The sequence below is a fragment of the Dryas octopetala genome, chromosome 4, assembly GCF_963921425.1.
Source record: "Dryas octopetala chromosome 4, drDryOcto1.1, whole genome shotgun sequence".
NCBI lineage: Eukaryota > Viridiplantae > Streptophyta > Magnoliopsida > Rosales > Rosaceae > Dryas > Dryas octopetala.
The window spans coordinates 17,575,087-17,602,417 of NC_141369.1; the positions used below are offsets into that span (position 1 = coordinate 17,575,087).

The window sequence follows — 27,331 nt, forward strand, 5'->3', positions numbered from 1 at the left end:
CACTTATTATTATTATTTTTTCTAATCCCAAATTTAACTCAATATTATGTCTAACAAAAAATTATTACACAGCTCAAATTTTTAGTTGGTTTGGGCAATTGAAGCCCAACTTACACGCCTGTCTGTCCCGAAAGAAAAAAGGTTAACTTTTTTCAGTTGCGATCTTGCGTTCCTCAAAACACGCGATTCAGTTCAGCACTTCAGCGTGTTCGAAAGTAGGTACTTCTGGCTCTGTCCATCATTTTTTCCTTTCCCGCCCATCCTTTTATTCAATGGTGAATCTCTGTTTGGTTACCGAGAAAGTGCAATCGCTTTATCCCTCTCTCTCTCTCTTAAAGATTAAAAAAACAAAACTTTAAAACAGAAGGAAAAGAAAATCACTTTACTGAGTCAGAACTTTTAGAAATTCCATTAATTGGCTGAGTTCAGTGCAGCTTCTGTCACAAAAGCAATCGCGTATATTCAATTATGCTATTTTCCGTTCTTTCTTCTTTTCCTTCGTTTTCATGGCAACCAAACAGTCAATTACATGATTCTGTTTTAGTTCACTGTGCGGTTTTTAATGGTTAATTTTGTAATTTGATTACAATTACAGCGATTCTACTCTTGGTTTCCTTCACATGATGCTTCCCACAGTTCCGTTTCCCCGGAAGCTTCTCTTCATCGTTCTCGTGGTCTCTGTGCTAAGCCCTTCCAGGTAACTAAAGCTAGCGTTTAATATTTTCTTGTATTTTGAAAACACTTTTCTGCTAAATTTAATAGTAATTGGAACTTTTTATAATTTTGACTTGAGCTTTGTCTAAGTTTGGATCTGAAAGTTTCAAACTTGGTTTATAGGTCTGATGGAATTACAGTGAAGGAGACAACATTGGGTATAATAAAGCCAGATGGGGTGTATGGCAACTGCACTGGCAAAATAAAGAATGCTATCTTGGATTCTGGTTTTAGAATCCTCAAGGAAATGGCCATTCAACTTGATGAGGACGCCGCAATGAGCTTCTACGCCGAGCATTCTTCGAAGAGCTTCTTCTCTAGCCTAGTCAAGTACATGACAAGGTACCCATTGAACTCATGGAATTGATTATTAATTGCCTTCACAAACTTCTGGACTGAAACATCTTTGATATTTTTTCTTAATGTATAATATAAACTTTACATGTCAATATATATCTTATTATGCTGGCAGCTATGCCATACACACATACATGCATGTGTGCCCATGGACAAACACATGCCACTGAAAGTGGCAGAACTGCTAAACCTGCACATAAGCATAGATATGTATCTTCTTCAGTTCGTCATTAGTTCACAGCTGATCGAAAGTAGGCATCTTCTCCACTTAGTGTTTAACTGATGGCATTCCAAATTCATCTAACACATGAGCTATTTATAGTTTTACGACAATTATCTGAAGCTCATCACAGCTAGTTATTTGGAGTGTTGAGCTTCTCCCCAAGTTTTCAGCTACGATTCATGAATGATCTTTATCATGAGGCCTACCCCTCTTATTTTAGAGCTTTTGCTATACAATGTATTGCTGTTCTAGCAAATATTTCCTTGGAATCAGAAGATTGAAATATTATGAAAGGGGCCTTCCCACCTGGATTTCTTTGTAGCTCTCATCTGATTGATGCTTGAATGAACTTCGATTCATGATGCATATTGAGTTATTTCATTGTATTGGGACTACTTACTCTCTCTCTCTCTCTCTCTCTCTCTCCCCCCCCCCCCTCCCCCCCACCCTCCCACTCACTACTTTAGTACTTGTATCAGTGGACCAGTATTGATAATGATTTTGGAGAAGGAAAATGCTGTTGCGGATTGGCGTGCTTTAATTGGCCCAACTGATGCGAGTGTAGCAAAGATTACTCATCCTCACAGGTCTTTTATGTTCTTGTTTAATCCTCTTTGTACTCGTAGAATCTTTCTTTCAAATATATATATTTTTTTTACCACAACTGCACCTGCTATTCTATTGCCTCGCTGGATTTCCTCCTGATTAGTTCTTTTTCTTTTCCAGCATCAGGGCAATGTGTGGGCTGGATTTTGAAAAAAATTGTGTTCATGGGTCAGACTCTTCTCAATCAGCGCAACGAGAGATCTCATTTTTCTTTAAAGAGAATTCTTCAGGTAACATCCTTCTCTGTTTTGATGTTAGTTTTGGATTTGAGCATGCCTACAAATCATTTTCCACAGAAGATAATGGTCTAACATCTCAAGTACAGACTCGAAAATGTTTGTTTCAATATGTTAAATGAAATGCTTAAATGAGTTCTGAGCAAAGAAAGAAAAGATTCTCTTGTTTATTATTAACCTCAGGTGTCATATAAGTGCATGCTGCTTATTTCTTTTGACAGGCAGAGTAGTTATGGAACATGACGAATTGTAGCTGGTGAAAACTCAATGCAGAACTTTATGTCTTCAAGAAGCCTCTTTACACTCCACTGCTCCACAGCATGTCTCTAAAGGAAAATTGTTGTACCAATTCCGCTGTGACAGTTAGGTTGTCTGTTGTCAAATGCTATCTTGTAAAATTCTCTTTGACAACATAATATGTCAAACTGTTTAGCATGTGATCATTAACCTGCATAGTAGAGAGCAACAACAAATGCTAGTTGTTTACTAGTTCCATTTGCTTCAGTGACTTTGAAACCCAAGGTGCTTGCAAATTTTTTTTTTTTTAGAACTGTTCACTACATATATTAGTGGTGGGAGGTTCTATGCATGAGCAAGAAGTGGTTTTGTTCCTTTAAACTAATAGATTCTTGTGATATAAGCCAACTAGTTGGAGAATAAGGGTATATCAGAAGGTTATATAATCGATTCTGAGAATCTTGAATGCTGTATTTCACATGATTCAAGAGTTTGTAGCCCAGTGAGGCAGTGAGTAATACCTTGAATCTGCCACCATGTAGTTGTTTGGAAATGCAATTTGAATGATATCCTTTCTGGCTTGTGAAGTATAACTGAAAAAGGTTCATCAAGGTTAAGAGTATTAGCAAGCAGTACTAATAAAATGAAATTAGAGGATTAAAAATCTTTTTAACTTTTTAACAACTAGAAATGAATTAGGGGATTGAATCTCTTATCAACAGGCAATCTTAAGGTTACATAGAAACAATTGTTTGATTCTTCTATGGGATACCTTGTCCTTTCTTCCACTTTCCCACAGAGCATAGAGCATAGAGCCTAGAGCAAGAGAATGTGTTAAAACTTAAAAAAAATGGTATGATACTGGAACATTTCATTTGCAGACTGCTTAAATACATTTGGAATATGACTTTTGCATTCAGCGTGAGCTGGTCTACTGCATAAATATGAACATGCATGCTAGTATGATACTTGCTGGCCTTGAAACTTGTTTTACTTTGTTTGGTGGAAAACCATGCTAATATTGGTCTGTCTTTGCCAGCATTATCACAAACCCTACTAATTAAATTGAAACTACAGCTAGACCATACCAACAAGGTCCTAATTAGAGGCCAAAAATGGGGGGTTTCTCTGTGTTTTGGAGAGACATAGGCCATAATTTATTACTCTCATGTCACTAGGATATTGCATTCTTGATTTCTGAGGTCTTTAGGGACCTTCTTGCAAGATGAAACACTTGCTTAACTTTATATAAAACTAATTGAAGATCCAATGAAAGAAGAGCTAGTCAAACAATGATGGCTCCAGTAGCCGCACCACAACCCTTCTGGATCGAGTCTAGAGGTTTCCACATCATACAAGCTTTTAGTGTATGTTGGACAAAGTGTACAACATTCCAGAATTGGAAAGTTTAGTCTAGGGGTTGCTTCATTAAGCTAAGGATTCTAAACCCTAGACATCTAGTAGATGCAATAGCCACATGGCTTTCTTTTCTTTTTCGTTAAAAGTTGAATATATCTTGGTGGGAGTGATTCTTTTGAGTTCTTTGCATTTCCCCTTGCCTGCATCTCGAGGACATTTTGGTTTCTGGGCAACTTTTTAGGCATCAGATTCAGGGTGACAAGAGCAATGACGATGCATATTGGATATTTTCACTTGCAATATCATATGAATTTTTAAGTAAATCTTGAATGAACTTAAGTAAATCTTGACGATGCATATGACTCGCACTTTTTTGTTATAAACTTTTAAGTAAACCTTGAATACGTATAATTATCTGTAAAAGATAAGACATAAAACGAGTATTTTAACATCCATAAAAATTTGAATTAATTAGGATTTGCATTCATATATGAGGAAATTACATATTTGGTCCACTTATTTTATACCTAGTTCAATTTTGGTCCACGATCTTTTTTAAGTTCTGTTTTGGTCCACTAATTGTTTCATTTGTTCAATAAAGGTCCAGATTTGTGACTTTAAATCTTTTGGGTTGTGTTTTCTTCAATTATAATTGAAGTATAAGTTATATTTCAACATTTCTTAGTCATAAAAACAAATTTGGAGTATTATAATCTAAGAGAATTGAGATTTGGTGAAATTTGAAAAATTGGCAGTTTTGGGTACCCTACTTTAGGGTCAATTATCTTGAGTTTTAGAACTCCAATTTGAATGATCTTTATATGGTTGTAAAGAAGAAATGCATAGCTTTAAAACAAGTATATATTTGCTGAATTTGGGTGAGATTTGATAGGATAAAAAGCAGGCCAAATTTAAGAAAACAAATCTGGACCTTTATTGAACAAGTGAAACAATTAGTGGACCAAAACAGAACTTAAAAAAGATTGTGGACCAAAATTGAACTAGGTATAAAATAACTGGACTAAATATGTAATTTCCTCTTCATATATATTAAAGTTCTTTGAATACAGGCTGTGACCATAAACTATGAATTAAGATGTTGTTCAGCTGTGTTAAGCGTGTATCAATCAAATAAACCAAGGAACATCCTACACATAGCACATTTAGTAGTTCAACATGCGAGTATTAATTAATCAATGCAAAAATTGGTGATCACATATTGGAGGCTGCAGCACATTCCCACATGTTGGTTTTGTTTAATTTTTTTTGTCCATGTGAGAGTTGTTTCCACCAATCAAAGGGTTTATTTTAGCTAAACTTGCTTTAAATTTGGGGCAAATGCCTTATTATATGTGGCATCCTGCAATGCGAGAGTGACAGAACACAACGCTCAACCAAGTAAACTGTGTTTATGCTCATTTTAATTCTCATGGTTTGCCTAAGATACTGTTTATAATACTATAATCCAATCATGTTTCGGAAAGATATCCAAGATGGGTTTTGACTTTTGATTCTTGAAAGATGCATCTGAATAAGAAAAGTGGCACTTAGGTATAATCAAGCATAGTTAACTATAAGATAATCAAAGTGGCCATAAAAAAACTATAAGATAATCAAAGAGATAGTTGCTGTTATTTTTTATTTAGGGAGGTGTGATTCTTATCTTAAATTCTTTCAATTATGAAAATATGAAGTATGTTATCTTATTTTACAAATTATAGTCTTATATAATGATTTATAAAGGGTTGGCATAATTGGGAGACTATTATAATGAACTAATTATGATGCATTATGCATATATAATGAACTCTTCTCTAAGAGCTCTTAGATTAAATGACACTTCTCAAAATTGTTAAATATTTCACATCTGTCATATACGTTTGCGTTGTACGATGCATATAAGATTTTTTTTTGTCGAGAAAGCGAAAAGTTTTTGGCCTTTTTGGGAAGTCGAGGAATGCTGTGAATCATAGTAGTTTGGAAAAAGTCAACAAGCCATCTTTGGTACACGTGTTCGTCCGACAGTAGATGATGGATGTCACTTTGTCGTGACACGTGGCCAACTGCTATGACCAAACCCACTTCTTCTGTGGTGGTCCACTCTAAGATAATGTGGAAGCCTCCATTGAATTGAATACTCTCTCCCCATCTCTACCAGTTGGCCAGTTCAGTTATATAATTTATTTACAAATGACATATTAAATCCATTATTTTTCATAAGGATTTGATAATAAAATAAAATAAAACAAAACAAAACCCATATCATTCATCTCTTTCCTTTTTTTTTTTTTTTCTTAAACAAAAAGAGGGATTACTCAAGGAAAAAGCTATTTTGTGGGTAATGTTTCTTTTCTCATACAGTTTCATGTGATGCAGATTTATTATTCAATTTCATTGTGTAGACTTCACAAATGATAATTATGTTTCATTCAAATCTATTAACATGCCTCTGTCTAGGTGTCCCTTCGCAATAGGGATATGTAGCTCAACAATTTTTTAGCTGTTTCTATTGTTGCAGAGACAATTTGTTCTGCTCATGTTTCTATGAGATTTTTTTCAACAGAATTCTTCATCTTAATCATGTGTTTCCTGGATATATCTTGTGACGGTGGTCATAAAAAAAAATATAGTTGAAGTATTTCTTGGGAATAGACCAAATCTTTCTAATAACTTGATCAATTGGACTCAGCATGTGTAGTACTATACTATAATTCTTCCTTTGCCTTATAAATATATGAGTATATGACAAGTAATTAGTAATATAGTATTTACTAGACAGTGCTTTTTTCTTTGAATTGTTCTTGACATTGTTGTTGCTGCTGAATCTACCAATACTTATTCCTCTTGATGCTAATAGAAATTTGGTGGTGCTTGTGTTTTATTTAAATGGAAAATTAAAACAGAAACAACCACTGCAGACTAACTGGCATTTCTCTTTGGTCCTTAGGAAAATAGGGTCCACGAGATGCTCATTTTGGCAAAAGAGTCCATGAGATTGAAGCCTGGTATTGTGGGAATTCTGTGTGCCCTACAAATGCGGGCAGGTGGATTATGAGCCAGCCAGTCCGGTCAGTGAGGGACATTGGCATCTGAACATGAGGTATTGCTTCACTCAGAAGATGGATGGCTTGTTGTGCATGACTCCATACCCCCCCTTGACTTTTATGCCAACTTATATATTGCTAAAAGCTGCATGCTCCCCATCCCTCCAAATTCCTACAGCTTAAACTATTTGTCCACATCCGCCATAAATATTTCAATTTATTATCATAAATTTTCGAGCAATGGTTTCCTTTTTTGCTACATTGAAAGGGATCGAACCATTAACTTATCCTCATTTTAACCCATTTTGACATTTTTCCACCCTCCCTCACCACTTAGGCTAACCCAAGACACGAGCTAATGTTTGCTGTTATCTCTAGCCAATTAAAGTTTCTTTTACTATTGAGATTTGAGAGGATTACTTATGTTTCCATTCAGCTCATTGTTGGAAGCTTGTGCATTTTTTTTTGGAAGCTTGTGCATTGGACAAACAAATTCAGTGCCAAAACTTAGCAAAATAGTTTGCTGCTATAGGACTCAACACTGCATTATGTTAACAAGATGCCCATTTTGGAGGAATATATGTCCATCTGACATCTGTGACAAATGTCCTAAGCATTAATACCAAAAGCACTGTTAGAAGCAAGTAACTTTTTGTGGAAACCATCACACAAAGCATGCTGCAATGGCTTAGCTAAATGCGAAATTGTAGCATTGTAGTACGAAAAGTGGTGTCTAATGTGCATGTATTCCGGCTAGAAGAAGCTTGTGGAATAGGTGGTGAAAACCATGTAATTAATATTAAAAGGGACTAAGTACTATACAAGTAGATATTAAATCACAAGCTGTACTTGGAATTAGCTCTCTTGCAACAATGTATCTTATAACCTGCAATATGTACCACAGAAAATGTATAGAGATTGATTCCCAAATTTGGTGTGGATAAAATTGGTGACACAAAGGCTATTATGTACATCAGATGTTCCAGAAGTGTGTCCGCAAAATCAGATGACCCATGTGTGATTAATTATGCGTACGGATTAAATTATATGAGTGAATAAAATTTATAAAAAATGAAACAGAATGTTTTCTTAGCTAGTGGGGTATGGGTGTGTATGAGTTATATATATATATAAAAGAAAAAGGGTAGAGGGAGTGAGAAAGATAGGCTAGATACAGAGATATAAAGAGTGGGAATTGGAGAGTAGACTGTAGACCAGTGGCAGTGTGAAAAAAGCTTGTGTTTAGGAACTTGAACCAATAGAAAGCTTAAGGCATCCTCTCTGACCCTCTCAGATCAGCTTGGTCATGAAATTCAACAAAACCCCATTTTAGTTTTATACTCCCAAAGCTCAATTCTCATTGGCTTTTAAGATCTGCTCTTGAACACCTCACCTTTGCAAACAAACCACTTCCTCCACCCTCCAATCAACCAATACCTCCACCACCTTTCTGTCAAACAGTGTGTGTGTGTGTGTGTGTGTCTGTCCGTCTCCATTTGTATCTCAGAAAATGAAGGTGAGTCTCCATTTGTTTCTGTTACATTACATGTGTTAATTTGTGTGTGTCAGAGAGGTTCGTTAGTGATGGTTCTGATTTGTCTGATTGCAGCTTTTTAGTTGGATGCAAAATAAGCTTAATGGGAAGCAGGGGAACAAGAAACCAAATACAGTTTCAACTACTAGTAAGCATAGTTCTTTTCAGTTAATTTCTATGTTACTTTTATGTTCCATGCTTTGTGCTTTAATCTAAATGATGTGATTTGCTTCCTATATAAGTAGACTTGAGTTCTCGAGAAGCTATATATGCATGTTAATGGTTATTCCTCAAAGTTGTGAAGTGGAAATTTAATTAAGTTAATGTGGGTCCAATTAGGATCTTAATTAAAGAGTTGTGCTAGCAAAAGTCGCCGACGCGTCCGGCATGGGTGATCTTCTCACGTTGCTTGCACACCGTGGACAAATTGATTAAGATTCATAACACACATAGAGTTGTCAATGAATATGACAGTATAAAGATGTACAAGTTGTACAAACTACAAAGATCTGGATCTACATTCTACAGTATAGTATATGCAATGTCTATTATGATACAAGTATTAGGATTGTAGATTTTGTGACTTTCATCTGTGTAGCAACTCTATCTGTTTCTTTTCTATTATCATTTTGTGTTTTCCGGAGTTGCATATAAAATTCCATATTCTTTACCTCAGTAAAAGTTTTATAGCCAGTATTCCAGGATCGGATCCCATAGTTTTGCATATTTTTTACAGTTAGAAGTTTCACCTACATTTTCATATAAAGGAATGGGAAAGTGAGCCAGCAAAAAAAAAAAAAAAAAAAGAGACAGTGCATCATGTGCATGTAGGGATCATAAAAGAAGCATTTTGCTGAGAAAGAAGATCTACTGTCTTTAAAGAAACACTTAGAAAAGGCTGCACTAGTTATTTTCAATATGGCCCATACAGATGATGTTTATTTATTGTTAACCAGTTAACCATATTAATACACAATTATTATTTGATTGAGTGCTAGCTCACCAAGTTTTATTCACTAGGTAATGTGTCAGTATTTCATTTTTAAAATCTTGACTCATTCTAAATCTCATTTATGTTTTCTAATTATGTATATATTGTGTAGATCATGCAAAACAAGAGCCTCGTGAAGAATTCAGTGACTGGCCCCATGGATTACTAGCAATTGGAACTTTTGGAAACAAAGATTTGAAAGAAAATACTGAAAGCAGCCAAAATATTCAGGAAGATCCATCTTCATCTGAAGAAATACTAGAAGATTTCACTCCTGAAGAAGTTGGAAAATTACATAAAGAGTTAACCAAACTCTTAACGCGAAAACCAAACATTGAAAAGGAAATTGCAGATCTTCCATTGGACAGATTTCTAAATTGCCCATCAAGCTTGGAGGTTGATCGGAGAACCAGCAACACACTTTGCTCCGATTCGGATCAGGATCACAAAGATGAAGACATTGAAAAGACCATTAGTGTCATCCTCGGTAGATGCAAAGACATTTGTGCAGATAATAACAAGAAGGCGATTGGGAAGAAATCGATTTCTTTTCTTCTCAAGAAGATGTTTGTTTGTAGAGGTGGATTTGCACCAGCACCAAGTTTGAGAGATACACTTCAAGAGTCAAGAATGGAGAAGGTTTGACACTCTAGCTATATATGATCACTATGCTCACAAAAATTATGTGCAAACTTACATGGACATTCAACATGCACATGTAGGCATCAAATGAGGCATGACTAGTAATGCTACACACATCATATTTCTTGATCATATTAGTTGACCATCAATAAACACATCACGTGCCACATAATGTGGCCAGCATTCTTCCATTACCATCTTAATTGATCATCCGTTTTTGTGATTATAATATGCATGGTGTTGCCTTTACTACAGCTTTTGAGGGTAATGCTTAACAAGAAGATCATCAATCCACAAGGTTCTTCTCGAGCATCATCCATGAAGAAGTACCTGGAGGACAGACAGTTTCCAACAAAGAAGGGAAACAATAATGAAGATGATCATACCAAAAAGAAAATTAATGATGGGTGTAAATGGGTCAAGACAGATTCTGAATGTAAGTGCATTATCTGAGTTTTCATAGTATGACATGATTAATATGCACAAAATATGAAACTGATGGACCTGTTTTTTAATTGCAGATATAGTCCTAGAAATTTGAGTATGCAGCTCTATCTTTATTGGCATTCTTATTAATTATTACAAGGTAAGAGAACCCTTTTTGAGCTTCATTGAAATGAGACTGCCAAGCAGTTCACTAAATATCCAACTTAATATATGCTAAACAATTTTGCAGCTTCAGAAGTTTATGCCTCACAATTGTGAACTCAAATACTTGAAATTGCAAAGTCAGAGAAATTTCAGAGATGCAACAAATTAATCATGAATAAGCAGTTCATCCTGGGGGGCTTCTGATCATCAGATGATCAAAAAATCTATGATTGAGACAACATTTTGTCTGTTTTGTTAAACGGTGGTTCCCGTTTTTTTTTTTCATGGTTGCATCTGTGAAAACAGTGCAATGCATGTTATGATATATCTAAGGGGTTTTTGTAGTCTGTGCTGGCAAATTAAGCCAGACAATATCTACATTTTTCATCCTATTTTACTACACATTTCTCTGTTTTTTTTTTTTCTGATGAATTACTCTCTTTGTAATATATTTTGAGGTGAATAAATATTAGATTGACATGAACTTATGAAGACATTATTGTTCTTTATTAAACAAGCATGCTGTGCTGAGTTGTTGGTTCTCTTACCTAGTCCCATGTTTCGGTTTCAATATGATTAATTAGAGATCCAATATATATATGACCATAGATTGCATTGTTTCCTATACTTTGTCCATGGGAGATTTATTAATTAATCTGGTTAAAATTGGCATCAGTGAGATGTTGAATATACTTGAGCTAGGAATGCACCTTATGATCATATGCCATGTACTAGCATTATGGCAGTACATGTTCATTGAGTGCAGTACTTGTTCAAGAGGCATCCCTGAAGGCATGTAATCAGATAGAAAAAGGGCTAAGGAAGCTCACAAGACTAATGCTGAAATCCCACCACCTCTCACCCAAAAAAAAAAGGCCCACTACCTTGACCCTAGCTAACACATGTCCATTGGGTGCTTCTAAATGTATTCCCAAATGCTCACTATGCCTCCATCCAATTTTCAAGAGTGCTGCTATTTGCACACCCCAAAATTTCTTTTTGCACACTATTTTCCTACTTTTTCTCATTTCACACCCTCACACCCTTTCCATAATTAAATTTTCTCATACACACACCCCTCCCAATTACCATAATATCCCCATTTTATCCAACACACCCCATCAACTCAGAAAAAAAAAAAAAAAAAACACACCCCTTCTCTCCTCACCGGACCACCTCTCTCCCTCCCCCTCCCCCTCCCCCTCCCTCTCTCTCTTCCCCAGCCCACCCCAACCCAGCCCCGACCCACCCACCCAGCCCCTCACCCGACCACCTTCTTCCCTCCCGCACCACCCTTCTCTCTCTCTCTCCTCCCCCGCAGCACCACCTCCTCTCTTTCTCCTCCAGCGCGCAGCTGCGCATCCGCTCGACACTGGTCTGCCGAAAATGTCACACTCGTTCGGCAGTCATCCGTCGAACGATGTGAGTGTTGTTCGGCAGGTACCCACCGAACATCAAGGACCCGTTCGGCAAGTACTCGCTGAACCAGCTACTCGGAGAGAGAGAGAGAGAGAGAGAGAGAGAAGGGCACGCCGGGTGAGCATGCCGGGAGAGAGAGCTTCGACGGTGGCTAGAAGGCGCTGCGCGCAGTGGTGCTGCAAGCAGAAGGGGCGAGGCTGGGGTGGTCAGGGCTGGGTTGGGGTGAGAAGAGGCAGGGCTGGGGTGGGCTGGGCTGGAGCGGGGCTGGGGTGGTCGGGGCTGTGTTGGGCTGTGACGGGGAGAGATGGTAGAGAGAGGGAAGGAGAGATAGAGGAGATGGGGTTTTGGGTAATTTTGTTTTAGGTGTTTTTTTCATTTCACAAATTAAAATTTTGGGGTGTGCAAAAAGAAATTTTGGAGTGTGCAAATAGCAACCCTCATTTTCAATCCAAAATGTCTATTTTGCCCTCAAAGAAATACTAAAAAGACATCATACTACCCATCCCACCCCACCACCCTACCTTCCCTCCCGCCAACCCCGTCGACCAGCCCCACCACCATCACCAACCGATGACTCTCTCTCTTTCTCTCTCTCTCTCTTCCAAATTAGAGAACCATAACCCCCACAATATTGAGCAAATGGGGGTAAACCGGAGTATCTTAGTTTTATGATCAATTATCAAGATTATTTTAGGAAGGCAATATTATTATATTAGCACTCTCAAAAGTTATTCTACACTCCTATTTATTTTTATATTTTTTTATATCTCATTTTATTATTTGGATTGTCAAAATTACCCTTGCTTTTTAGTCAACATAAATTCTCTCTTGGGACTAAGTAATGAGATTTTAATTTTAATTTTAGCATTTAAATTAGTCTAATGGATGAGATTTAAACAGACTATCGGGAGACCAAAATTTGAAATAGTGTAACAATTTATAGAGAAAATAAGTAGTTTAAGGTGATGAATAGTAAGGTGAGGCTTCATAGCCAATTAACCATGATTCTTAGGAGTTAATTAAGAATGAATATCAGAGGGTTCAAAGCAATAGTGGCATGAAGGAGAGGGGTTTGGAGGTCGGGGCATTGGATGTTTTTGGGAAAAATGGGCAGATGTTTCTAGTGCTTCTCTTAGCTTATGTATTGAACGTCTTCAAGCAAAAGTCAAAACAGATGCAATGGTTTTCTTGTTAGACTTCTATTAGCTTGCTTTTTATCTTAATCTTAGCTGATTGACTTGGTTTTTCTCTTTTAGAGTTCAAATTTCATGAGGAAGAATTCGGAGTACAATTATTTAGTCTCTTAGAATCTCTATTGTTTATTTAACAAATTTTTTGATGTAGTTTATATGTTTTAAAAGGTAAAAAACAATTGGGGGTAATTTTGACAATTGAAATGGTATAATAAAAATGAAATAATTAAAACAAGTTAAAGTGCCAATTGGCCTCCCTTATTTTAATCTAAATGAGGTATAGTTCACATTTTATTTATTATAAGTTGAATGACAATAACTTTCTTAGTCTCCTCTTAATAATATTATAGATTTTAAAAATTATATGAAGATCATACCATAATTACGACTTGGGTTCAAATAGAAATATGAGATTTTAGAAAAATTATTGTATGTGATCGCAACACTATATGTCTTGATGTTGTAGTGTTACCAATTTACTTATATTATAATACGTGTATAATTTAAAAATATTTATTATAATCTAAGTGTACAATAATTAATTTCTAAAACTCTAAATTCTAATAAATACTCTTAAATCGTATACGTATTATAATCTAAGTAAATTAGTAACACGACGTGACGTGGTGTTACAATCACACACAATAGTTTATTGAGATTTCTACCCACATCTTGACTCGAATATTGATTTCATTCGCAAGTTTGCAACAAAAAAAAAACAGTTTCTTAAATTTTTTGAAAATTGGTTTTGTTTTCTAATAAGTTTATGTAAGTGGATTATTTTACGAAAAAGTCCATATTTATATAGTTTGGTACAAACGATCCATCTTAATCGTAACATTTTTTATTTTTCATACACTCCCTTAGTAGACTTATTACCACTTGGCTAGGCCCAATAATTTAACGAATTAATTACTCTAAGGTACCTTTTACTTATTGTTTTTACTCTCTAGTGCACCAATTAGTTTTTTTTAATAATAAGGTAAGTTGCAGCTAGCTGGCTTATCTTGAAATCTGGTCAATTGCCATTTTATTTCCTTTTTGTCTTTCTCTTTCTTCTCTCTTCACGTTCATCTTCTCTCTTTATGCATTTATGCCATTTTAAGTCAAATAGCAGTTTTTTGCATTTTTCTGCAGTTTCTAGAACTGCAGTTTCTGAAACTGCAAGTGAACTGAAACTGCATAAAAAACTGTAGTTTATGCAGTTTACAGTGAACTGAAACTGATGTTTCTTGAATTACAAGTGAACTTTCTGCAGTTTCTGAAACTGCAAGTGAACTGAAACTGCATAAAAAACTGCAGTTTATGCAGTTTACAGTGAACTGAAACTGCAGTTTCTAGAATTACAAGTGAACTTTCTGCAGTTTCTGAAACTGCAAGTGAACTGAAACTGCAGTTTCTGGAACTGTAAGTGAACTGAAACTGCAGAAACTGCAATTTATTAGAGTTGAAACTGCGGTTTATTGGAGTTGCTGACTTGCAGTTTCAGTTTATTAGTGTTTTGGCATGTTGCAGCTGGTGAGGACACGGCATGTATTTTTAATTTTTGTTATCCAGTGGATGGTGTCCGCAAAGGAATAATAGAATTGTGATAGTTGGCCCGCAAAGAAAGAAAGGGGCTTTGGGTGGTTTTGGTTAATAAATTTAGGTACTAATACCTGTATGTTAATGGACCCTAATTTAACATTTACTGCATAGATTGGATATATGAAATATGATTGATTCCCAATCATGAATCAAAATATCAAATAGTAGACAAAAACCAATAAAACCAATAGAACAACTCTAACACACTTGTTCTACATCTTTGCTCAACTTCCATTCCACCATGTCACTCTCCAAACCCTAGAATTACAATTCTCAACCAAACAAAATAAAATTCACTTTTCCCTCGGATGCTCTCTCGTTTTCTCGGCCAAATCCCCTCCTCGAACTCTTCCGGAGCGATTGGATCTGAGTCTGTTAATCAAAACTCCATCCGGTCCCGTCCATCCGGAAGAGAAGCATCGAATTCTCTGTTTCTGCTCAGATTCTAGGGTTTTTGGATCTGGGAAAGTTGGGATTTTGTTGCTTACTTCGTTCAAGTTAGGATCTTTTGTATACTTTGTCTAAAGATAGGTTCTTGGTTTCGGTATTGTTATTTTGGTGGGAATTGAAGGGTTTTGGCGAGACATCAGAGCGAACCCTGAGCTGCCAATGCCATTATTGGTTTGGACTTTGGTGAATTTTTCGGTGATTTTTGAGAAACCGAAAAAGTTTGAGTTTTTCGAGCTAAGAAGAAGCATCAATGTCTTGGGCAGGCCCCGAAGATGTCTATCTTTCTACTTCTCTTGCCAGCTATCTTGACAGTATGCTCTCTCTCTCATGATGATTCTACTTTCTCTTGGGTTATGAATTTTATTAGTTGCGAGAATTTATGATATTCTTTTTAGTTGCAAGATTGATTGTTGATTCAATTTTATTTCAAAGCTCTTGTTTCCAGTGAATCCTATGTTGTTTATAGGTTAGCAATTGAATATATATTTTTTCTCCTATTTGTTTTCTAAATATAGATTGGTTTATAGCTCAGGGTAGTGGTCTTATGTTATAATTCATGCTGCAGAGAAACTTCTTGTGCTGCTCCGAGATGGTCGAAAGCTTTTAGGGATACTTCGATCTTTTGATCAATTTGGTACCAACATTATCTCCTCTATTGTTATGGGGTAACATATCATATACTTTTACTGAATGACTGAAATAATTATTTTCTCATTTGCAGCCAATGCTGTTCTTGAAGGTGCATGTGAAAGAGTCATTGTTGGTGATCTTTATTGTGACATGCCTTTGGGTCTTTATGTAATCCGTGGGGAGAATGTTGTTCTAATTGGCGAGCTGGTACGATAGGTTATTCGTTAGTTTGGCATCTCAAAAAATATTCAAAATACACATCCTTGAATATGTTAAGATTTACATATAATGTTTTAGGATTCGGAGAGGGAGGAACTTCCACCACACATGACTCGTGTTTTGCCGGCAGAAATCAAAAGGGTAAATATTACCAGCCTCATATTCTTAATGGCGCGATGATATGAACTACCTCACTTTCTTCCCTTTTACCTTCATGATATAAAACTCTGGTTTGGACTTCAATTTGGTCAATATACTGAGTTGTTTTTCATTGAGTTTGTTAATCTAGTGTTAAGGTATGTTTATGAAGTTGGAAAGCTGCATTGGTTTGAGCATAAATATTTAGAAGATTATGAGAATAAAATCTACAATTGAAATTAATAGTGAATGATGCAGTTTTGAATCATAGGTTCATTACAACGTAGGAAGTTGCCTCTAATTTTACAGGATGCTTGTGCCAGTGGGTTTAACTCTGCATTATATGTTCATATTGTAAGCATACAAATGTCTGGCGGGACAGTAGTGCTACTCGTTGTCTGTTTATTAAGTATGCATAAGAGAAGTCAATACACATTTGCAGAATAAAAAGTATGAGAGGAATCTCTAACCTTGCTAGAGTAAGGCCGTGGTAATGATTTTTGTTTTTTTTATCAAAGGCCATGGTAATGATTAGCCCAATGATTTTTTCTGAAGAGTTTCTGCATTTGGTGAAATTCTAGATATTGTTAAGGTTTAATCCTTACAGTTGAAAGGATCTTCAGAAAAATGTTTTCCTTATGTTCTGGGTTTTTTATGTATTGGAATCATTTGGTCAACAGAAAATGGTTTGGGGTTAAGTACTGTGAATTTGAGTAAACTTGGTAAGTCATTTTGGTGAAAGCCATACCGAAAGGTAGAATATGTCTTGAAGCCCAGGCAAAGAGAGAGGTGACCCTTCTTAGCGGTTGTAGCACCTCACACCTTGCCAACACCACCAACCCTCACTCTCTTGTTACCAAAGTTGGTGAATATTGGTTCCCACGTGAGCAATTGTTGGTTCAATTAACTCAAGATGTTATGTATTGAATGTCTGCCATTTTTATGTTTTGCGAATGTTTTTGTGATATTTGGCTCTGCTCTGTTTGTTGTATTTGGATGTTCTTTGCTTTACTTTTTTTTATTGGTATCCTGTACTTATGATTTGCCTTGTATTTGTGCAGGCACAGAAAGCAGAAAGAGAAGCTTCTGATCTTAAAGGTACCATGAGAAAAAGAATGGAGTTCCTTGACCTGGATTAAATGAGTTTTTATAAGTTTAATGGAGAGTTATTCACTTGTCCATCCGCAAATATTATAGCGGCTGCTTTTCTCTCTCTCCTACCTATGGTGTTCTTAGATGGTAGGGTTTGAAATCTTTGGAAATTATAATTTTAATGAACAATTGTTCAAATTTCTTTGTGTAATATTTGTCTGAATGAATAGAAGTATCCCTTTGCTTTAGAAGTTTGACAAATTTGGTGTGGATTCAGAAGTTCAAAGAACCTTTCTTTTTCCTTCTTTTTTGGGTTTGAAGTTAAGAGTTTGTTTTTAAGTCTTTTGACGCAATAAAGAACATCAAAGAATCTAGTGGATTCCAATAAAATACTAATTTGACACAACAAAGCAAGCGCAGTACTAATTTGAGTAATTTGTCATTAGCTATTTAGCTTGACATGTTTCTAATGTTCTTGGACCTTACTAAATCCAAGCTTACACCATCGACTTGCATATTCTTTGAATACATGTCACAAGAATCATCATGAAGGTCATTCTTCTCCTGCTGACAAGGCTAAGACAGACTTATATGTACTTTTATATGGTTTTTTAAGTGGTGGACTTTTATATAGGTCTTTGAGTGGAGATCTTCTTCCATACAAACACAACACCACATATATTAGTTATAGATCTTCAAAATTGCTCCTTTTTATCAAAACCTTTTAAAGATGCTACTCATGAGGAGGAAATTGTTCTCAAATGCCTCAACATTCGACTGAAATATCATGGTTAAATGGTGGAAACCTCTAGCAAATTACCATTCAAGAGTGGGAAGATACACCCTACTAGAGAGAAATGTACCCTTTCAAAGATTTAAGGGTCAAATGAGTTTAGGCATGTGGTGCAGTGCCAAGACCACCGAGAAAACCCTTTTAAGTGAAAGACTTTTGTTGAATTCATATTTATTGAGTTCAAAGAGGCATAGTTGTTGGCATATTTTCTACTTTTAAGAGACGACGTCGTTGGTGCTTCTTCTAAGTTTTACCAGAAGAAGGAAGGATTGGCATTAACACCTCTTCTACCAAATGAGGTGGATGGGAGAGGTGTCAACCCTAGAGTGAGTATAGAGTGTCCAACAAAAATTATATTTACATAAAAGGAAATAATCAGACGCTCGTGGCTTCACACATTCACATCCATTTACCAATCTCGAAACACAAACTGACAAAAAGTCAAGAATATGAACGGGTTCAATCCCACTCACACGGAAACCACTCCCTACATACACTACACACAAGCGCCTCTCCCTACTCACCATTAACACTAAACACAGTCCCAAGAAGTCCCAAGTTGTAAGAGTAGATTGACCTCAGACAAAATCAGCTGCACACAGATCGGGTTCCAGACACCAAAAGAAGCTTCCTCTCTTTCTTTTCTGTCTCTTAGATTTGGATTTCGGATTCGGGTTTGGTGCAATTCCCAATTGGGGCTTCAAATTGAAATGTGGTACTCTTCCTCAGCTCTTCTTGCTCTCGCTCTTCTGCTCTGCGCCTTCATCGCGGAAGCCTCGGTCCACGAGTACGCCGGAGTCAGATTCGCCTCCAAAGGCAACGCCTTTGTTGTCCACGGCGGCAGCGAGGGAATTTACTCTTCTGCCCCTGCTACTCTCGAACCCACCGCCGCCATCTCTGCCAATGGCGACTCTTTCATACGGTAATTCATGAACACTATTTTTCCCATTTGCTTTGCTCTGCTTATATTGGTGATTTTGTAGCTGTAACTTGTAATTGGCTAAGATCTGTTGCTGCCCACTTTTGACTGCACTTGAATATTGGATTCATTGGATGCAGAATTCTGGATTGTAAATTGTAAAGAAACCAAGAGCAATGAGCTTACTTACTGCTTAGTAAAGTCTTAACCTTTTTAATACGAACATTGAATGTGATTTGTCCCATTTCTCGTTTTAGTGGCTGTGTTGTGGCTGATTTGTCCCATTATCTGATTTTCTACTGTTATTTGAAACCAGCTTTGAAAAGGTTACATTTCGAAGAAGTAAAGAATCTGCTAATTTGAGCTCAGGGCCTGTCCATGCCATTGTTTTTGAGGTGGAGGATAGAGAGACTATTGGGGGTTCAGCCTATGGTGGTCAAAGAGCAGTATGTTGCACGGGGGATCTTGCAAAACTGGGTGTGTGTACGCAAGGAGACATCATTCACCGCCTGTCTATTACGAATCCGGGTTGGCCTCAGGTTTTTGGTGTCTCATTTGACGTAGATGAGGAAGTTGCAACATTGCCATCCAAATCCATACAGATTACTAAGACTGGGATGTATAATTTGTATTTCATTCATTGTGATCTGAAGCTTACAGATTTGGTTGTTGAGGGGAAAACTATATGGAAAAATCCTACTGGATATTTGCCTGGTAGAATGGCACCTTTTCTGAATTTCTATGGGTTTATGTCCCTTGCTTTTGTCATACTTGGGATCTTTTGGTTCTCACAGTATGCAAGATTCTGGAGAGAAGTTTTTCCATTGCAGAACTGCATCACTCTGGTAATAACGCTCGGTATGTTTGAGATGGCTCTATGGTATTTTGAGTATGCTGAATTCAACGAGACTGGAGTCAGGCCAACTGGGATAACTGCGTGGGCAGTTACCTTTGGGACGGTTAAACGTACGGTGGCACGTTTGATACTTTTGATGGTCTCCATGGGATTTGGTGTTGTGAGGCCTTCCCTGGGTGGGCTTACATCAAAGGTGATTTTGCTTGGACTAACGTTCTTCCTGGCATCTGAGGTTCTTGAGATGGTAGAAAATGTTGGTGCAGTAAGTGATCTTTCCGGAAAGGCAAGACTGTTCTTGGTTCTTCCTGTGGCAATATTGGATGCTTTCTTCATTCTTTGGATTTTTACTTCCCTCTCCGCAACTTTAAATAAGCTTCAGGTACTTGGTTTGCAATTCAAGGATATCTAGTGATTTATTTTTCAGTTACTAGTTTTGCATTATTAGCTTCATGCGTCTTAAAATAGTTATTTTCTTGGTGTAACAATACTTACAAGTACCATTAGAGTAATGGGAAATAAGATACAATCTGCTCAATTTGTGTTTTTTATTGCACCAAAATGAAAAACCAAGGTGCTTGAATCTTGAGGAAATATGAGAACAAACGAAGAAAATCATACTCTTTTTTTATGCACTTTTTACCATTCATCTCTTTATATGGTATATGCCAACTTTATCCACTTGATTGTCATTTGATCTAGTTGTCACCATCAGGACACAATAATTGATGCCTGTGAATTTGATGTTTGTGGCTTATGCTAGGGTATTGGATTGGTATACTTGTGTTTAATGTATGCTGCATGTTGTAATGCCACCACTTTCTGTCAAGTGCTTTAATATACAAATATCTAGCTTATAACTTCTGCTTGCTTCTGTGATATGACAGGCTAGGAGAATGATGGTTAAACTAGATGTTTACAGGAAGTTTACGAACGCTCTCGCAGTAACTGTTGTTGTATCCGTGGGCTGGATATGCTATGAGGTAATGTAGGAGTTTACATGCTTGCACTTGCTTAAGATATTTTTAATTATGCAAAATGATTTGCATCTGTCGAATACATTCTCGTGTTGCTCCCTCGGTTTTCAATTTGAATAATATAGCTATTACATATTTGATATTTCTCAACTCTGTGCTTGCAGCTCTATTTCAAATCAAATGATGTTTACAATGAGCAGTGGCAGAATGCATGGATCATCCCTGCCTTCTGGCAAGTTTTATCTTTCTCCCTCCTATGTGTCATCTGTGTTCTTTGGGCACCATCCCAGAACTCAACAAGGTAATAACCCTGGCTTCCATAATTTTCTTCTTTCTTCCTCGAACTTACAGTTCGATCATCGCTCAAATGTTACATGGACAATTTTCCCATTATTCTTTTGAAAACTGACATCTTTCTTTCGGTATATGAATTTTAATCTCTTTCCATGCCTTTTATTACCTACCACCCTATTTTTCTTCTGTTTCCAATAGATATGCTTACTCCGGAGATGCAAGCGAAGAGTTTGACAAGGATGATGTGACTTTAACACTTATAAAACCAGCGCCAATTCATTCGAAGGATGTCCTTAGTGCACCAGAAGGTAGAGCAGTGCAAGGCAACAATGGATTATTATCAAATGGTGACGATGAAGAAGACAAGACAGAGTAAAAAGTAGAACCCCGCTGGAATATTTGTTGGCATTGCAACAATATCCAGCACTACACGGGGAGAACGTATAGACGACCAGGGATGATGGCAGATAAAATTATATGTTGAGATTATAACATTAGTTAGCTTTCTATTTTTAACTCTTTTTAAAAAAAAAAAAAATTCAATGTTGCTTTTGCCTAGTTGTTTATTTGGTTATTGCATTTTCCACTTGCAAGTTCTAAAAGATGCGGAAAAAGTATTCTTTTGTGATAAAAATTTCATTGGTGGTTCCCATATTATCTCAGTACTGATTTGGCCACTAATTACTTCGAATAAAATTTTACCCTGTTGTTCTATTGGCTAAACTCCGAACAACATTCCAATGCACTAATTTTAAAAGATAAATTCCGCATATGTGCATTTACCCGTAAATATTTAGGGGGTGTATTTAAATGGTTAGGCATTTTTCATTGAGAGGTTTTTTAAAATAAGCTCATTTTGTGGGGTGTATTCTACATTGTACTATCGTAATCGTTTATCTTTTTGGTTTTCATCGAAGGATTGTCCTTAAAAAAAATTAGATACATCAAAAATCATTTTACCGTTGATTACATAGTCACCACTTTTAAATATTTATTGAAAATATTTTGATTGTCGATTTGTCTAAGTTTTTGCATAAATAATTTTTGAATAAAGACTTACAAAATAGACAATTTATATCATTGAAATATAATATATAATGAACCTAATGATAGATTCCTTAAATAAAACTACTTAAGAAATCCCTCAATAGAAGGGCCTCTAAATGGTATATTGCTGATTTACAGTACTAATTAACTTCAATCCGTTAACTATAATACAAAACGATATATCATTCCCATTACAAATAGTTTTAAAAATGTCTTTAAAATCATTCTAATAGCTTCACTAAAAATGTCACATCATTTGATGAAATTCAAAGTTTTTAAGACTAATACACTGTCAAACTCCAACAAAAATAAAATAAAATAAAATAGTACACTGTCAAACAAAATTAGGAGGGATAAGGACCAGGATGCCCTACCTATTTTCCTACGATGCCTTAATCTTGGTCATCAAAGAGAGTAGAAAGAGAAATACGCATAAGAATTGGGATGACTCATCTAGCATTTTGGGAACATACTACCTTTATAAAGAGAATGAGAATCGTTCGTTAGTTCTGTTAAAGAAAAAAATTGTCCGACCACCATTTTTCTGCCAATTAGTGAATGGTGACATTGGTCCTACAAATTTTGCAATGTCACGTAAAATTGTCCCATGTAGAGTGAGAATGTCAATGAATTAGTATCATGTCTTAAAGTGAGAATAGTATCCCCAATGACTATCTTATGTATCGTCTCTTTAATAGAGACCCGAACACACACCTCTATTGGGAGAACTCACAAGTTGTTATTTGAGACTTACAAATAATTTTATTTTTATTTGCATGCTTGAATGGCAAAAGCATTCGAGAAGAGGGAACTAGCTACTCTAGAGACCCAAATATGTTGAGGCTGATCCTGAAGAAGTATTCAGGAAAATTTGCACTTACCCGACTTTGCTGAGATTTTCTCATCAAGGGTTGGGAAACGGTCAACCAAGAAAAATTAAGGACTATAAGCCCATATAGTCAGCTGAACTGCTCAAGGCTTGAGCAACCTCTAAGTGAGAATCAACTTCCTCCTTGAAGCTGACAATCTCACACCATGTCTATTTCACACCCTAGAAAGAGGAACTTCCCCAGAACCATTATAATTATAGGAACTTCGACGAGCCAAAAAGTATTTCACGCATCTCAATCAATCTCACTTCTGTGGCCAAAAGATGCTCAATTCTTTGAGCACCATATCATCCTAGTTAAGCTAGATTTGAGAGTTTGAAGAAATAGGAATTCAAATACATGTTAGACAGAATCAAATACAAGCACCGACTTCTCTTAATTTATAGCAGGACTTTCCATTATGAAATCAGCCCATCCACACTCTTTACATTTACTAATAGATTTTCAATATGCATATATCACTCTAGTAAGATATCAAGAGTGAACCTGAATTTAAATTCAACTTACAATTCATAATTACACAAGTGAAAGAAACTGAGGTAATAAAAAACTGACTCATTTAAACACAGGAATCTAAAAGAGAGATGGTAGAGGCACCTTAACACTTCTTACAAACGGTGCATCCCGGAAGGACGGATGAATAGACCAAGTAACTGTAGATGCATATTTACTGAGATGTTAATAACCTTACATGAATATCTAGTTGAAATTTATGTATATGCGCGGTTGTTGCCTAGGAGTATCAGAACAGCACTCGGATAACATAAAAATAACTCATTCATCTGTCGATATTGAGTGGCAAACCATGCACAGGCAGTCCAGCTTTAGGAAAATGTAACTTGGGAGGGACAGGTGAAGAGACAAAGCTATATAAAATATAGTAGTTACCGAGATGTGAACAACTTTAGATGAACTTATACTGAAATTGATTCTACATGCATGGTTTTTACTTGATAAAAGTAGAAGCAATTCTCCATAAGGTTTCCTTTTAGATGTCAGCGCCTATTTATACTCCATTTTCCATATACATCTCATCACTGCCAGAAAAGCATTAATATGATATAGAAATCATCTTAAGTGTGTGTTGGAAATTGCTATTATTGTCAAAAGTTAAGATTTCCAAATTTGCCTTATCAAAGGCTAAAAAATATGACATGGGATATAAGTCACCTGGAGCTATTATAAGAAACTGGTTCTTAACATTAACAAGAGTCAAATAAAGCACACACACAACAATTCCAATATAAACAAATGAAACAAAATCTAGAGCATGGTAATAATAATAAATGGCATGCTTACAGGGCAGAAGCATTCAGGCTTTGAGACTTGGCCACTCTGTACAGCTACAACAGAGATCTTCATAAGGAATCTGATCTCCAATCAACAGAATATTGAACTATAGATGATTTTAATGAAATGGGAAGCTCAATGAAGCCCAGATTGACCAGCACCACATCCCCCGAACACTCACCAAAAAATTTAAAGAATGTATCCTAGTTTCTAAACTTGCAAAACTTACTTCAATCGAGCACATCACTGAGATCTCCTCCGCAAGTGCTGGGATACCGAGTACCCCTCAAAGAAATCCAATACAGCAGTCTCCAAATCCTCGACCGAATACTTGATGTAATTTTCAGGATGCTTCCCACTCTCTATATGGCTCCTGAACCGCCCAAGAAAGGACCTATAAGCAGGGATCAACTTCTCCGAGATAGATATCCGTAGCTCCTCCCTAAGCTGGGAATCCGGTATCAACCAAGTAGCCTGAGTCCTATGAACCTCCTCAAACATAGCATTGAAAGACTTGAACCTCTCTCTCAAAGCACTCTTTGAAACCCCAGAAGAAAAACTCCCACTCACATGTAAACCTTCATCTCTCAAACAATACAAAACCCTCACCCAAGTAGCCCTCTGGTAACTAGTGGCTGCCTGGCGGAATTTCCCGGTCATCTTCCTCAAATAATCATCCCCGATCATTTCCCTCAATTCCGGGGACCCTTTGACCTTCTGAACAATGTAATGAACATTGTTCATCATAAACAAATGAGCTATGGAATCATCCTTGTAGTGCTTAGACTTGCCCTCCAAATTAAATTGCAAAATCACAATAATCCAAATCAAATGCAAAGCCAACGGGGTCTTCCCCTCCAGCTCCGCGAACTCCATATCCGGGGTGGTGGGGTCGCCGGAGTAGCGCGACCCCGTGGAGGGTTTGGACACAATAAGCTCATTCAAAGTCTGCTTATAATCCGATATCAAACTGATATAATTCATTACATACCGAGTCAGTGGATGAATGGTACCTCCCGGGACCGGAACCCGCGACGGTTCCCGAAGCACGGCGTTCTCGAACTCCGACAGAATCCCCCGGGCCGCCTCCGCCAGCCTGGACAAGATCTCCGCCGCCTGAATCCGAATCGACTCGGACGATTTCGATTCGAACACAGCATCGATATCCGGACTCAAGTCAAGCAAAGCATCGTGCAAATCAAGAATCTTGAACAGCTTCTCCGGCGACCTCCGGCTGATGCTGATCGCCTCGGCGAAGTTAAAGAGCTGAATCGCCGGGCCCTTGACGGTCTCCATGAAGCAAGCGTCGTCAATGGCTGTGCCGATGCCCTGGAAGATTTGCTCGCAGAGCTTCTTCTCGCTGGCGAAGACGGTCCTGATGCCGGCCTTGGCGGCGCGTATCCACCGTCGGATCTTGGTCTCCAGTTGCTCCCACTGCAGCCTCTGAACATCGCCAATGCTCAGCTTCTCGATTCCCAGCCTCCTGAAGCTCGAGTCCACCGCCGCCTTCCGTACGCTCCCGTACACCTGAATACACTCCCTCAAGTAACCGGCGGCAATCATGCGCTCCGCGATGTTCCGGAGGTCGACCACCGCATCGGACGGTATGAGATCGATCTCGCGGATGCTACTCGCGGACCTGTAACTCGAAGTGTTGGAGGAGTCCCCTCGCTGAAGAAGCTCCTCGTCCTTGGGAATCGAATCGTCTTCGGCGGAGTAGTCTTCGAATTCGGTGCTGGAGTCGCCGTCAACGGCGGCGGAGGAGGAGTGAGTGGACGAGCTCGGATCGGCGGTGGTGAGGGAGTCGATAGCATCGATGGGGTTGGTGTGGTTGATCAGGATGTTGCGGAACTCGTCCTCGAGGCGAGCCATGGCGATCTGGATGGCGGAGTTGAGCTTGGCCTGGCTGTCGTCATCGGAGCTGAGTGAGGCGGAGGACATGGAGCGTTGGATTTCATCGACGGCCTGCAAGTAGCGATCGACCTCGTCGCGGTGGCCCTCGAATATCATTCGCTCCCGGGCCTCCTCGGACGCCGTGGAGTCCCACCGCAGTATGATCCTCTCCGCGGCGTCCAGTTCCGGAGGCGAACACGGCTGCGGAGGCGATGGCGGGTGTGGAGCTTCCATGACTTTCTTGCGCTTTTTTGCTTCTTTGGCTTTTAGCGACGACGACGAGGACAACGATGTCTGTGGTTGATGATGAAGATGATGAGGAATTGAAATTTGGGGGAAACAAGAATTTGAGAAGCAGACGGTCTTCAAAGGCAGCTGTGTGCGGGTTTTTCTAATTTTTTCTTTTTTTGTCAATTGTGGAAAACTGGAAAATGGATTTTTTTATTTTTTTTTTTGACAGTTTTGACTTTGTTAATAAGTGGAGTGGGTTAAGTGCTACTACTACTCCTGCGACTGCGACTGCGAGTGTGTGTGAGCGTCCAAAGTGGAATATTCCGGCAGTAAATATTATTCTATTTTCTTGGGATTCTTCAGTCATTTGCCGCGGTAAATCTGGCGCTGTTTGTGGTTAAAATTTGAGTCCTCGCTGTACGGAAATTTTACCATGTTTCTGGTGGGGCGAAAAACTGAAACATCATGTCTACGAAAGACAAGTCACAAGCCAAGTACGGAGTTTTCTTCTAGACTTGATTGGGGTTGAATTTTGACCTTTCTCTCTTTCATTCAAAGTTTCAACATCTTGACGGCGTGTCCGACTGACTTATCTAGTCGTCTGCTTATACAAGTTAGAGGACATGCTTTGCTTAATCTTAATGTATGCATCAATTTCATTTCATTTGGGCTTTTCTCACGTAACAACCATAAGGTAAAAGTAAAAAACATAGTCCAAGGACCATAGTCAAGTAGTCATGGTGTTTTCACCAAAATCCCACTTACATCACTAAGATGATACCAAGGGTGGCAATTTCTTGTTGGTGACTTATGTCTGTATTGTATTACTTTGTGTTTGTATTAAGTACTGATCAAATTTAATTCGACTTGTTCAATTATTCG

General features: G+C 37.6%; 4 protein-coding genes and 1 pseudogene across 8 annotated transcripts; 4 read left to right on the forward strand and 1 right to left on the reverse strand.

Moving 5' to 3' along the window:
* The first annotated feature begins 84 nt into the window (after positions 1 to 84).
* LOC147287519 (Nucleoside diphosphate kinase family protein) lies at positions 85 to 2,640 on the forward strand. Of its 5 annotated transcripts, none has more exons than XM_086242064.1 (6): positions 85 to 215; positions 596 to 697; positions 838 to 1,056; positions 1,774 to 1,881; positions 2,021 to 2,130; positions 2,358 to 2,640. In XM_086242064.1, exons 2-6 carry the CDS (start codon positions 621 to 623, stop codon positions 2,387 to 2,389), a joined length of 546 nt encoding a protein of 181 aa, XP_086098190.1. In that variant the 5' UTR covers positions 85 to 215; positions 596 to 620; the 3' UTR covers positions 2,390 to 2,640. The 5 variants fall into 5 exon arrangements, with proteins under 5 accessions (XP_086098190.1, XP_086098195.1, XP_086098191.1 ...); XM_086242069.1 differs by having other exon boundaries at positions 2,027 to 2,130; XM_086242065.1 differs by having other exon boundaries at positions 144 to 219.
* Positions 2,641 to 5,983: 3,343 nt separating this feature from the next.
* LOC147287520 (protein DEEPER ROOTING 1) lies at positions 5,984 to 10,861 on the forward strand. Its single transcript, XM_086241987.1, has 7 exons — positions 5,984 to 6,070; positions 6,680 to 6,832; positions 8,386 to 8,458; positions 9,414 to 9,940; positions 10,199 to 10,379; positions 10,465 to 10,529; positions 10,620 to 10,861. Exons 3-6 carry the CDS (start codon positions 8,398 to 8,400, stop codon positions 10,482 to 10,484), a joined length of 789 nt encoding a protein of 262 aa, XP_086098113.1. The 5' UTR covers positions 5,984 to 6,070; positions 6,680 to 6,832; positions 8,386 to 8,397; the 3' UTR covers positions 10,485 to 10,529; positions 10,620 to 10,861.
* A 4,054-nt stretch (positions 10,862 to 14,915) lies between these two features.
* Positions 14,916 to 17,523, forward strand: LSM1B (Small nuclear ribonucleoprotein family protein). The gene is made up of 5 exons (XM_086240486.1): positions 14,916 to 15,494; positions 15,749 to 15,817; positions 15,905 to 16,020; positions 16,111 to 16,173; positions 17,232 to 17,523. Exons 1-5 carry the CDS (start codon positions 15,434 to 15,436, stop codon positions 17,307 to 17,309), a joined length of 387 nt encoding a protein of 128 aa, XP_086096612.1. The 5' UTR covers positions 14,916 to 15,433; the 3' UTR covers positions 17,310 to 17,523.
* Positions 17,524 to 18,627: 1,104 nt separating this feature from the next.
* On the forward strand, positions 18,628 to 21,821 carry LOC147287522 (Lung seven transmembrane receptor family protein). Its single transcript, XM_086240399.1, has 5 exons — positions 18,628 to 18,977; positions 19,291 to 20,209; positions 20,715 to 20,810; positions 20,969 to 21,105; positions 21,297 to 21,821. Exons 1-5 carry the CDS (start codon positions 18,766 to 18,768, stop codon positions 21,472 to 21,474), a joined length of 1,542 nt encoding a protein of 513 aa, XP_086096525.1. The 5' UTR covers positions 18,628 to 18,765; the 3' UTR covers positions 21,475 to 21,821.
* Positions 21,822 to 24,287: 2,466 nt separating this feature from the next.
* Positions 24,288 to 26,652, reverse strand: LOC147287523 (exocyst complex component EXO70A1 pseudogene; annotated as a pseudogene).
* Between the last annotated feature and the right edge of the window lie 679 nt (positions 26,653 to 27,331).

Excerpts from the sequence above, each read along its gene's own strand:
- LOC147287519 (XM_086242064.1), top strand. The coding sequence starts at position 621 with ATGATGCTTCCCACAGTTCCGTTTCCCCGGAAGCTTCTCTTCATCGTT. Across the intron at positions 1,057-1,773 it reads CTAGTCAAGTACATGACAAG|TGGACCAGTATTGATAATGA; the intron begins GTACCCATTGAA and ends TACTTGTATCAG. Across the intron at positions 2,131-2,357 it reads CTTTAAAGAGAATTCTTCAG|GCAGAGTAGTTATGGAACAT; the intron begins GTAACATCCTTC and ends TTCTTTTGACAG.
- LOC147287520 (XM_086241987.1), top strand. The coding sequence starts at position 8,398 with ATGCAAAATAAGCTTAATGGGAAGCAGGGGAACAAGAAACCAAATACA. Across the intron at positions 8,459-9,413 it reads AAATACAGTTTCAACTACTA|ATCATGCAAAACAAGAGCCT; the intron begins GTAAGCATAGTT and ends TATATTGTGTAG. Across the intron at positions 10,380-10,464 it reads GGTCAAGACAGATTCTGAAT|ATATAGTCCTAGAAATTTGA; the intron begins GTAAGTGCATTA and ends TTTTAATTGCAG.
- LSM1B (XM_086240486.1), top strand. The coding sequence starts at position 15,434 with ATGTCTTGGGCAGGCCCCGAAGATGTCTATCTTTCTACTTCTCTTGCC. Across the intron at positions 15,495-15,748 it reads TCTTGCCAGCTATCTTGACA|AGAAACTTCTTGTGCTGCTC; the intron begins GTATGCTCTCTC and ends TTCATGCTGCAG. Across the intron at positions 16,021-16,110 it reads TTGTTCTAATTGGCGAGCTG|GATTCGGAGAGGGAGGAACT; the intron begins GTACGATAGGTT and ends ATAATGTTTTAG.
- LOC147287522 (XM_086240399.1), top strand. The coding sequence starts at position 18,766 with ATGTGGTACTCTTCCTCAGCTCTTCTTGCTCTCGCTCTTCTGCTCTGC. Across the intron at positions 20,811-20,968 it reads TGGGCTGGATATGCTATGAG|CTCTATTTCAAATCAAATGA; the intron begins GTAATGTAGGAG and ends CTGTGCTTGCAG. Across the intron at positions 21,106-21,296 it reads CCATCCCAGAACTCAACAAG|ATATGCTTACTCCGGAGATG; the intron begins GTAATAACCCTG and ends TGTTTCCAATAG.